The sequence below is a fragment of the Hydra viridissima genome, unplaced genomic scaffold (assembly GCF_058129835.1).
Source record: "Hydra viridissima isolate aposymbiotic clone 2 unplaced genomic scaffold, HvirCarnegie_v1 scaffold_4, whole genome shotgun sequence".
Classification (NCBI taxonomy): Eukaryota; Metazoa; Cnidaria; class Hydrozoa; order Anthoathecata; family Hydridae; genus Hydra; species Hydra viridissima.
Genome location: NW_028324303.1, coordinates 17,623,670 through 17,636,561, shown reverse-complemented (window position 1 = coordinate 17,636,561; position 12,892 = coordinate 17,623,670). Strand labels below are relative to the sequence as shown.

The 12,892-nt window shown below is 27.5% G+C and overlaps 1 protein-coding gene across 2 annotated transcripts in view; it reads right to left on the bottom strand.

The window, feature by feature from the left end:
• LOC145182463 (KICSTOR complex protein SZT2-like) overlaps window positions 1–10,114 on the bottom strand; it is a 38,310-nt gene extending 28,196 nt beyond the window's left edge. For both annotated transcript variants that reach the window (XM_090084472.1, XM_090084473.1), the window contains exons 1-13: window positions 9,899–10,114; window positions 9,608–9,760; window positions 9,394–9,471; window positions 7,008–7,097; window positions 6,793–6,915; window positions 5,188–5,293; window positions 4,945–5,083; window positions 3,825–3,922; window positions 3,551–3,740; window positions 3,366–3,424; window positions 2,860–2,933; window positions 1,857–1,972; window positions 527–565 (exon numbers count right to left, since the gene is read on the bottom strand). In XM_090084472.1, coding sequence (XP_089940598.1) covers window positions 527–565; window positions 1,857–1,972; window positions 2,860–2,933; window positions 3,366–3,424; window positions 3,551–3,740; window positions 3,825–3,922; window positions 4,945–5,083; window positions 5,188–5,293; window positions 6,793–6,915; window positions 7,008–7,097; window positions 9,394–9,471; window positions 9,608–9,760; window positions 9,899–10,057 — 1,424 coding nt within the window. In that variant the 5' untranslated portion in view covers window positions 10,058–10,114. The remainder of the gene's footprint in view (window positions 1–526; window positions 566–1,856; window positions 1,973–2,859; window positions 2,934–3,365; window positions 3,425–3,550; window positions 3,741–3,824; window positions 3,923–4,944; window positions 5,084–5,187; window positions 5,294–6,792; window positions 6,916–7,007; window positions 7,098–9,393; window positions 9,472–9,607; window positions 9,761–9,898) is intronic.
• Between the last annotated feature and the right edge of the window lie 2,778 nt (window positions 10,115–12,892).

The following is a 12,892-nucleotide window of genomic DNA, read 5'->3' as shown; positions in this document are numbered from 1 at the left end:
TTTAATGATTGCAGAGAAGTTGTAAAATCATATCTCTGTAACCACTTGGTTTAGCAATTATAGCAATTATTGGAATAAATGCTAGCACTTCCTGTAGATAAAAACATTTCAGTTACAAACAAAAGCAATATTAGTTACAAACAATTTAAGGCTAGGAAAGACTGAACATACTGAAGAGGTAATGATAAAAAAAACTTTTATTCTCTAGATTCATAAAATAATGTCAAAATAAATTTTTTTTTATAGTATAAAATTTCATAATAAAAGTTTGTCATAGAAGTAAAAGTGCATATATTTATATGCCCTTGTGCATATACAAATTTTGTACATACACAGTCAAAACTGAGTATTTTAAACATAGTTTACATATCTTATAACTATTAAATACATTAAAAAAAAAAAGTAAAAAAAAAGTAATACATCAAAATAAATTAAGAATAAAAATTTTTACTAACCAAATTAAGATTTGAAAACTAAAAAATTTGGTTTAGAAAATTCTTTTTTAAAACCTTTTTTTTATACTTACTTTTTCATACTTTGCTCAAACTTTTGAAGTACCAATTTTCTAAAAATAGTATTAAACAAATTAAAAAATAATCTTGAAACCTATTTTCTATGTAGCTTTCTACAAGTACATACCAACCTTTTTTTTTAAAAGGAAAAGAAATTCATTTTGTAAATACTGATTTATAATTTCTTATTTAATCAAATTACCATTAAGCATCAGATTCTTGGTTTTCTGTTAAAAAAAATACCAAATTTTTATGGTGACTTTTAAATAGAAACAAAATGTCTCATTTTTTGGTTTGATCCAAGAATTGAACTATTTTTCAACACCTTCATAGTTGTGGAGCAAATGCTGTTTAGATACATGTCCCTTATAGTAAAATAAACATAGGAAAACCTGTCCTTATATATAAAATAAACATAGGAGAACCATGAAAAATCATATTTCAATTGGCATTTAGATCACCATAGGTCATGGCTATTCCATGACCCATTGACTTCTTATGATCTTCAAATATCAATTAAAATACCATGTTTTTTTCATGGTTTTCCTATGGATAACCCATGATCCATGGTTTACCAAATGGTGACCAAAAAGCAATTGAAATACCATGTGTTCTTTTCACAGCTCTTCATGGGATTGTTTAGGTCATTGAAATCCCATATTATTTTAATTGGCATATAAACATGCAAACCCAACCCGCATAAGTTTTATGACATAACATACAAGGTAAAATATCATCAGATATTTTCTTGAACATCAAATATTTTTTTGATCTATGGTAAAAATTGGGACCCATGGGGTAACCTTAAAATTCGTATTTTAACCATAGGGTTCCCATAGAATTTCATGGGATTTCAATTAAAATCTACGGGTTATCCATTGAATTCACATGGAGTATTTCTGTAAGAGATGTATGATTAGTCTAAACAATGGTAAACTGATGGAGAAACATTTGTTAAATATGATAGATACATCCCATCCAAGTGCTTCCAATGTTTTATACAATCCCCTTGTAGTCCCATCATATACATAGCAGAGCCTTCTTTCTGTGAATCAATCAATATTTATTATTGATAAAAATATTTGGATTTTCGGTCAGTTTTACTATTTGACCTTTATCACCCCCATGTTTAGGTGAAAAACTACAATATAAAAATATAAAAAAACAACATTTTTGGAATATTGAAACCACATTCTGCGCCTTAATTCAGATATAGCATATTCAACATAAGCTATACATAATCAAACATAAGAGTTTTTTTTTCAATTTCCCTACAAATCATGTTTTGTAAAAATTTGAAAAAGTAAAAGCAAACTACCAAATAAGAAAAAAAAAAAAAAAAACCTGAAGTAAGGGTGATTTGTTTGCTTTGTGCTTGTGATGTCCACAAGAAACTCATATGGCCCACTGACACTTACTATTACTTCTGTTTTATATGGCATGGATTCAAAAGGCCAAGGCTAAAATAAAAATAAAATAAAAATAAAATCAGAAAATTTAGTAAACAATTCTCGCATCAGCAAGAGAAATTTGTTTCTATAATTTCATGTGAACACAATAATTTATTGATAATTAATGACACAAAAAAAACATTTTAAAATGAATTCTAACTAAAATAGTATAAACTATTTATCCAAATCAAATATCGACCATCAAATGTTAAAAATTTTTTAACACAACTAAAGTTCTATAAAAGGTTTGCAGTTTTTATGTACTCTTTTTTGCTACTATTTATTTAGAACACGTTGAAACATCTTTTTTTATTTTTGAAATTATTGAAATATTTTTTAAATCAAATTTTTTAAATGATAAGATTCAACATTAATAATTTGTAAAAGTTGCTCAGAATGAAGAAATAAAAACCCTGGTAAAAAAAATTGTATAAAATGTTCTTTCCATTTTTTTGTTTCAGACTTTAAATGATGAGTAACTTAAAGCAAATTTAATGTAAACAGATTATGTGAAGTATATTTAATCTGTGAAGATCCAATAATCAATTACCTAATTCTAAAATATTTAAGTCAATATGACTTTAACATCAGCATTCTTAACAACAACTAGAGAACCAAGTTATATTTAAAAGTTCTTTCCATTATTCAATTCTTGGCATTTTTTGTTTTGTCTATTTTTTCGAAATTATTTTCAAAAAGATAAATTTTTCTATAAAAGTAATTGTAATTAGAGTCAATGCATAAGAAAGAATGAGACTCAAAATCAAATCAAAATAATTTTTAGATAACTTCGCCTCAAAATCAAATCAAAATAATTTTTAAATGACTTTGTATTGGAATAAAGTTAAAAAATCACAAGCAAAAAATGTTTTGATGACAGTTTTGGTAATACTTACAGCTTTTGCAATATATTCAATTGTAACAAACTCTTTCCATGGTCGCACAAGCTTAACTTCAATGAACTTATTGTCTAATAAAAAGGAGGGAAAATAATTTAAGGTTTATCAAGTTCTGTAAAACAAATCTAATTGTTATAATTGTTCAGATAATATTTCTTAAATTTCTTAAAAACAAAGAAATTATTGCAGTGGAATGAGATATTAGAACATAAATAGTTAAAAAATTATTCTTTGGATAAATTTGGGTAGTAATCGGTCACAGAAACAGTCATAACAGTTTAACAAAAAAGCTTTGGTAGTAAGTTAATGTAAGGTGGGGTTTGAATAGAAAATCAGCACTTGCAGTATGCTTGTTTTCTTAAAACATCACAACAATAATATTTCGAAGATTTAACTTTGAAGAAAGTTTATCCTTAAATTATAGCAAGACAAAATTTTATTAACTAAAGTTTGAAACACAATATCTTCAGCCAAAATATTACAAATAAAGCAAACAAACTGACCCTTAGTAATTCTTATTCCATCTGTAACATAACCTTCCCTGGAGCGGACTGTTAGAACACTACACAAAAAAAAAAGAAACAATCTGATGACAATCAGTTAACAGCAATATTCACTTTTTTTAACAGATTTAACGGCACAATTCAATTGAATGGCACATTTTAACCAATTTTAAGAGAAGTTTTGCCTTGATATTTTAGTTTGCAATTCAAACTCCATATAGCGAATGGTTTGCTGGGTCTGAGGTGACAACATTGGTTTGGATTCCTTTGTTAGAAAATTGAATTCTTTATTCCATGAATCAATTTTATATGTATCAATATCTCTTTGAAAGTTCCAGCAAAATAGAGCATTGTGGTAAATATTCATCTCTAAATCTGATGATAGAAAATAACTTATATAAATAGTAAAAACTAACTCATTTCATTAAAAACATTAAAATGAAATAATCTCATACTTACTGTCTATTTTTCTAATAGGAGGACACTTTACAAGATATGCTCCTGAAGTTGCAGTTGCAATGAATTGCATTAGAGTGCAGTGAGGAACATAACCAAATCTGAAAGAAATACATGAATGAAAACCCAATTTTTTAATATTATTTTATATTATTATTTTGAAATATATCATCATTATTTTGAAATACTATAATGAATATTTAGAATTCCCCATTTTTTTATATTTCAATCTTTTTATCAAACAAACAGGATACGAGGTCATTCGTATGTACAGCTCTTAAAATAATCTAAGCTATAAACAGTACATTCTTCAACAGTTAACAAGTTCCAGTATTTGCTGTGGTATCAAAGCAAACTGCTATAACAAAAGATTCAAAATGCTAAGAGTTGAATTGAAATAGAACGACATCCGCTGTACCTCACCTAGTCCAAAAAATTAATACAGACACTCTAAGAAGTTTCAGTTTACCAACTGCAGCAGGCATAACTAGGACAGGCAAATGAAAAATTAGAATTGCACAACCTGAGATATCTATTACCTTCTTTCCACCTCAATATACAAGAGATTTGGTTGTTTCCTGATGTTTTATTTGCTTAGCGGCTTTCTTACATATGTTATGAGATCATTGTTATTTTAAAAGTTAGGGAATGTAATGAACAGTTTTACCAGTTAACATGGATTCTTTTAACACGCAAGCCATTATTATGGTTGCACTACATACCTTTGTGTGATCTAACTTTTTATTAAAAGCACTAATTATATAGTATAAACATTAAATAAACAATTAAAATGAATTGAAAAAACAGCACCAAAAAACATTCCAATTTTAGAAATGTTTTTCCTTTACGTTTCTAAAACTTTGGAGGTAGTTTATAGTAACATGCAATGCATCAATTGAAAGTGCATCTTTGCAACATTCAAATGTTTTTCTCATAGCTTGTTGCTTCTTCCTGAAATAACTGTATTCTGTGTTTTTAATTCTAGATTGATATTGAGTTCACTGGTGTATTCAAACTCAATTTCTTGAATCTTAAACCAATTAATTAAATCTTGTTTCTAACCATAAACAATTAAATCATTAGACATTTAAATCATAATTTGAAACCTCTTATTATAACTTACCCTACAGCAGCACACTTATAACCACTTCCAACTTGGATAAAAGAACAAACTGCAGCTGAATTACGGACCTGTGATAGAAGAGCATCTGCTACATGAGCATTCTCCATATTAAAAACTCCATCAGTGATTACAACAATAGCTAGAAAGTTAAAATTGTAGAAAGTTAAAATTGAAAGACTGGAAAATGTCATAATATCATTATTGAAAATAAATTAGAAAAAAATCAACAACAAAAAAACATACCAGCACTTGCGTTGTCAGGAAGAAGCTGGAGAGCAACTAATCCATCACGAATGATATAAAACAGACCTGTTTCAATAGGTTTTGTTTGCTCCTTCCCACTTGCAATCTGTTGGAAAATATAAAACAAAACTCATAATTTGATAAGAAATTAACAAATTATTTTTTTTAAGTAAAATAAACACACAAAAATGGAAAATTGAAAAAAAAAATTGGGGACTTAATGGCTTAAGTAAAATGTGAGATACCTAATAACAAATTAGCAACCACATGAGCAATTTTTTATTTTACAAGTAATAATACACTTAACCAAAAAATTAATATACCACTTTCAAAAATATTATGTATTTCCCAGATTTATCATTTACAAAGATGATGTTAATTGTCATTTGAGCAGCACATCTGTTAGCAATGAAGACAAAAGTTAAGTCATGATGATTATGGTGCAAGGTTTGTAGAGACCAATGATCATGCTAAACAACTTGGCCAAAGCAGACCATGAGCTACCAATGCCGTGGAGAATCAGTCTCCAAATACAACTTGCTGAGTTTAATGAAACTGCTGTTAGCCAAGATACCATAAGAAGAAGACTTTGTGCTTTAAATTTATTACCTCGGGCAGCAGCTACTGGTTCCAGATTGTCTGTAGACACACTTGCTTTTGCAAGAAGACATATGAATTAGGAAATACATGATTGGGAACAGGTTTTATTTACAGATGAGTCAAGGTTTTGCCTTGTACTGATTGTCACCCAAGAGTGTACAGAAGACCAAATGAAAGATGTTTTACTTGTAACATTTGAGAAAGCACTTTATATGGAGGTGGCTCATTGATAGTATGGGGCAGAATATCTTAAACAGCTTGCACAGGGCTTTTTTTTTTGTTGATGGTGGATGTCTGACTTCTCACTGATAAATTGCAGACATTTTAGAACTTTTTGTGGTACCTTTTGTACCATACATTTGAGATGGATTCCTTCTTATGCAGGATAATGCTAGACCACATACAGCACATATTGTTACTGAATACTTAAATAATGTTAATATTCAAGTTTAGGAGCTTGTAGTCCAGATATGAACCCAGTAGAGCATCTTTGGGACATAATGGGAAGTCATGCTAGAAACCAACATCCACCACCTAACAGTCTAGACAAGCTGCAACAAAGTCTTAACCGCGTATGGGAAGATATCCTTCAAGAAATGCTTAAATCTCTAATTGAAAGTATGCCACACCACTGTCAGGTCATAGCATCAATAGGTAGTAACACTAGTTATTGATAAGTCAAAAATGTTTCAACTTAAGCTGCATTAGTGTGCATGACAATAATAATCATTTTACTTTAATTTGTTAAACAAACCATATTTTTGGTTTTAGTTCTTTTTTTCACCATCTTCAAAGTCAATTTTATTATTATCATCGAAATAATTATATTCATGTGTTCTATTCTTAATATGTTTGTCAAAATATATGATAATATTGACAACAATTTGAAAAAATCAAAATGTATAAGTGGTGCAATAATTTCACAGTTCAGTGTAGTTACAGTAGCAAAAAAAAAAGACTAGCATCAACAACAAATTGAATTATAAACTAAAGAGAAATTTTTACCCCTTGATTTTGCTTACGGAGCTCCTCTGCCATAGCATTTTCAAGAATCTGTAGCTTCCTTTTTAGTTGACATAACAAATACTTTACATTTTCTGTATTGACACAATAACCTTGTACTAATACCTATCATAAAAAACAATTTATTTTCAATTTTGTTGTTAATGATATCAAAAATGTTCTTATAAAATCAATAAATAATATGAATAAAAATTCACCTGACACTCTCGAACATTGATAAAAGTATGAGCAAGCACAGTTAAATGTAAGCGAGGTTTTAAAACTAGGGAACTTCCAGGGATGCAAAACTATAAAAAAAGTAATAAAATTAAAATTTAATTTTTCTTTTATTATGTGTATAACAGTTTTTAAGTGGAAGATAGAGATACTTCCTGCATGGTTTTAATGCTTAATCTAGATTAATTTCGTGGCCTACTATGACAATACAGCATTAGATTTAGCAAATAGAATGATACTAGTATAATAAGTAAGAAGCATAAAATACACCAGGTTTAAATTCTCAAAATATATGTAAATGCCTAACAAAGAGTTCATTAATATTTATTGGGTTTTACAATTAGAAGCTTTCTAAATACTGAAAAATCCTCAATAATTGATGATGTTACTCATACAAACAAAGCATAATACACCCCAAAACTATATAATACATATACTCTGCAAAATTTTTTTGATTGCTGTAACTTGGCAAAGATCTTTCTCAATAATACTCAGCACCATCCTCTTACTTTCTAAAAATTGCACAAATAGCGTAAAGAAGTTTATGTCAAACAAACAACTTATAGTAATTATTTTAATTCAAATTCCAATCTCTTTATTATCTGGCATTTACATAATGGAATTATCCTATATAATCCAAATTTATAGTCACATTTTTATATTCATTACTGATACAACTCTGCTGTATGCTATCTCCTAATTTTTCCTAATTTGATCTTTCTGAGGCTGTCTTCTAATTTGACTACCTAATTCAACTTTTAATTGCTCAAAATATTATTGCAAAACATTTTAGTGACCAAAAAGCAATTGTTAAAAAAATATCTTTTTGCCAAAAACTGTGGAAAATTATATTGAAATACTCTTTAAGTCAGTTATTTGGTAGAATTTCAGGCAGCATTGGAAACTGTATGCCATGCTGCATCATTTTGTTTAGACAAAAGATCAAGGCTGAGTCAATTTTCAGACAGCATTCATAAAGTGTTTAAAGTAACAGGATACAATATATCAGGTTTTCTGACCATTATTACCATTAAAGAGTACTAAAAAGCTGCATTTTCAACTTTGGAATAAAAAAATTTTAACTTGATGTAAGTTAAATAAATATATTAAATAACTTAGGTTTTATGAGAAATGATTATTAGTAATAAATTACATTTTAATTTTTTTTTTTTAACTTGGAAGCAAAATGTTATTTTTAAGTTAATTATGTAAAATTGAGCTTCTCAGATTTTTCTTAGTTTTATGATATTTGAGAAATGATCGATTTTATGATATTTGAGAAATAATACTTGGTCAACATATATCACTAAAAGATCTCCAATAAAAAACATTTGAGTAGTCAAAAGTTGAATAAGGTTAAAGATACTACTAAAATGATGATACTGTACTAAAAACTTTAAAATGCTCATTTAATGTGAAACATATAAACAAAAGATCAAGGCTGAGTCAATTTTCAAACCATATCTCTAGCATCTCATATTTTTAAAATTAACTTCTTAAACTCTGACACTTTTGTAATCAAACTTATTAATTTGAAATTAAAGATATTTGAATCATTAAGTTAATATAGACCTTTTATTATCTATTTGAAAAATAAAAACATTTAAAAAACTAACATTAGCATATATCTCCTAGTAGCTTACTACTTTATCTTTAGTAGCTACTACTTCATTAAATTAGTGGTTACGAGCTTGAAATTATTTGACTATCAACTAAATCAATTGATATATTTTTCTAAGTCAACCAAGATCAAATAATACATTTTTAAAATTGACTTAGTTGACTAAAAGTCAAACTAGTCAAAATATTTGAATAAAAATTTTATTATGATCATATACTTTTATGTTGCTTGACATTTTATTTTTTAGATGCTATGAAACAAATAGAACTTTAAGAGAGTAAACAAAAAAACTAGGTGGTATGTAATACTGTTATAATAACACATGTTGTTATAGCAAGAGCATTTTCTTTTTAAATTTTAATTAATCTAATTTATTAGACACCTATGAATGATATTCTTATGCATCAACTACTTATAAAGATTTCTCTTTATCAATTGGTCAGCATCATAACAATATTAAAGGTTGATAAAATTAAATCAAGTGAAAAAATAGAAATAAGGATGTCAGGATGATTATCCAATTAAATTGACTTTTAGTCTATTAGTAAAAAAACCCATAGTTGATTAAATCGACTATTTTATTTTACAAAGTCATCTAATTTTGACTTTGGACTAGTCAACTTTTAGTTGCTTTAGTCAAAGTTGATAATAACACTTGTAAAAATAATATCAACAAACTTCACAATAATAAAATATCAAAAAGCTTCACAATAGTAATATTTAAAACTTAGTTGTAAAAAAAATACTGGTTGAACTAGTCCAACTAGTGTATTTTTCATGTTCCCAAACAAATCGTCTATCAGAACATTTCCAGTTTCAGTATCCTAAAAACAACGCATAAATAAACAAAACTCCATTTATTGTTTTTAAAATCCAAGATCAACACAACTGTATTATTTTTAACATAAAAAAACATAAAACTGGATTGTTTTTAACATTGAATAAACACTAAACAATTACCACTGAGGCCAAAGAAGGGCTCATATCAATACAAAAAACAAAACGATATTGTCGCCCCACAAATGATAATTTTGTTGTTGGTACAATAACTGTCTGTTGACCTAATACTGCAGGAAGCACAGAGATCACTTCTAGTTCCTCATTTGAATTAACCTATATTTTGAAAAAAAAAAAAAAGTACGACAACTATGGTACGTGTTTTTATTTATTGAAAAAATTCAATAGATCACATTTCTTTTTTTATTACTGCACTACATAAAACTTTGAATTTGCTTCAGTTAACAAACTTACCAACTCTTCATCTGACTTTGGGGAAACAGATATATTCAAGTGTTCAAAAAACCACTGCAACCTAATACTTCTTGAAATACGGTAATCCCTTCCCATCAAAAGCCAAACTTCTTCAGCATCTATGTTAGCTGACTTACTTTCATTTTCACAGTCTTTCATTTTTAATCTTTCATGATTTCAGCTTTATATTTATTCTAAATATATACTATATAAATTACAAGTAAAATTATAAGTTTTATAAAAATATAATAACTCAATCAGTAAAATAATATTTCTTTTAATTATTACTTAAAAATAATACTTAAAAAAATAAATATAATTTTTAAGAATTATACTGAATAGTAAATTTTTAAAAATAAGTATCTATTATGATTATTTATTTCTTTCCTTATACTTTGAGTAAGAAAAAAACAACAACCAAATAGGGTGACAACTTTATATGTGCACATTACAAATTTTCTATAACCATATTAATCTACTTTTCATTTAATGTAAGAATACAGTTTTTTAAATGAACTGAAAAAAAAAACTAATGTCTTTTCAGAAATAGAAAAAATCCAAAAGTACACTAAAGTCAATTGCATAAATAACATATTGCTAAAAAATCTAATACCTATAGCTATTCCATTTCAAAGAGCTCCAATCAAAGTTTGGTAACTTAGCACAGAACAAAAACTCAAGCACTAAGCTACTTAGAGATTTTAAAAAGTATTTAAAAATCCACTAGAGAAACAACATGAACTACAAAAATCCACCAGAGAAACAGCATAAACTATAAAAATATTTATGGGATACCAGAACAAATAGCAAAATTTTCTGTTACTGATCAAAAACAAAAACATTCTTCTTTAAAAACCACTTCGATAACTTGACCATGTAAAGGCTTAAGTGATATAATACTTTAAATAAAGTAAGTAAATATGAGACATAATACAAATATACAATAAGAAACTTTAAAAGCTGTAAAAAGGTAGGCTACATTGCATAACAAAAATATAAAACAAATGATTTAGTTTAGACATAATTATTTGACTTTTTTAGAATTTTGTTTTTCTTGGAAATCCAGTAAGTGGCGCAAAGAACTATAACCACAAATAAAAGTTTGAACAACCCACTTTTGAACTGCATCCTGATTCATTTTTAGATCACCACAAACTTTTATAACATAGAGAGCTTCAATAATATGCAGGAAAATGGCAAAAAAAAAGCCAATTCTAAGCTGAATTAAAAAATTTTCACGTAAATATAGCAACCTTTCACCTGGACCTCCGAATCTTCTCAAAAGTTTATCATCAGTATTAAAACATACGAAGCCAAATAATATGAAACCAAGAATGACACATAAATAATGAAAAAACGATACACGAAAAAAATAACTGCTCCCCACTTTATCTGAGTTTTTGATTTCTGATTTTTTCTTCCAGCGGCCCATATCCATAGTTAATATGATAATAAAATAAAATACTGAAGAAAAAATTAATTTTGTATCAACACAAGTAGATTTAATTAAGTTAATAAACGATCAGTTCAGTTTTTTTTTTTTTTTTTTTTGTTTACAAACATTTTTAAAAAGTATATGGAGTTTTAAAAAATAGTAATATTGCACTAGCTACACTGATAAACCTTTTTAGGAGTGCATCTTACTATATTTAGTTTTAGAATGCCTAACTGCATTAGTTGTATAGTTAAATGTTGATTGCCACACCAAAGTATGCAAATATTAGAAACTGCACGATGATTAAGTAACTTCATATGGTCCGACTTTTCTACAACAAATGAGAACTTATGTACGGCTAAATCACTCTCACAAGAGCGATTCGCATTCACCTGTTTTACTTTACTCAGCTAGTTTGAGAAAATGCTTGAGCTAATACAAAAACGTAAATTAAATGCAGCCTTCAACGTGTTTTTTAGTAAACAGTTGCCTTTGTTTTCTGTTTTAATAAAGAATTGCTTTTTATAAACAAGAACTGTTCTTTTCCACTGTTGATTTATTTTTACGAAATCCGCTACCTTTCTTTCCTCAAAATCACCACGAATTGCCACATGACCTCCACCATGTTTGACTGCATAACTTAAACAGTTATTATATTTTCTTGATCCATAATTAGTTTTCTTAATCCATTATTAGTATCTTTCAGTATTTGTTAGTGTTTTATTTCTTATGAGTGGTATAAAATGGCTGATTGCTAGTTAACATTGAAATGTATATTAAAAAAAAAAAAATTCTAAATGTTTTCTTTTAAACATTTTCCATTCTTTACAACTTTCCAAAGATTCTTTTTCTTCGCGAGAAAAACATGGATTTAATTCAGTTTACCTCTGTGAAAAAGTTTTTGGGAAGTCATTACCAGAATTTGGTCTAACTACAACTGAGTACTGTTCAGGTAAAATGAGTTTCATGTTCATTTTAGAAATTTCTTAGTTTTTTTGAATGTATCAATTAAAATAGTATTTCTAGACTTTTTAGAAGATGCAATATTTCCTTTTTCACAAAACCAATATATACTTTTATGAAATAAAGCTATACACGTGCATAAATTTTTTGTTAAGGGTATTAATAAAAGATAAAATGTACTATAAAGATAATACATTTTGAGGGCTTTTTGGGTCTGTTTGGTTTAAGTTAAAATACTATGATACGAATTTTTTTCCACTATTGATGTTACTTTTACAAAATTGGAAGGAAAGGTAGCGGACCTTTCCTTCCTCAAAATCAGTGCGAATTGTCACATGAATTCCACCATCTTTCACCGTATAATTCAAAGTTATTTTTCACAAGTTTTCCGACCATTCATTGGATATTTAGACACCTTTTAACACCAAATAACTCGAACTTCAATTCATCTGCAGTGAACTGAAGTTCGAGTTATTATAAAACTCAATATATCAAAAAATAAATAACACGAAAAAATCATTCTGTTAAGTGAAATAGTTAATATTAATGAATAAATGGATTGAAATACCAAAAATTATTAAAGTGTGGAAAAACCG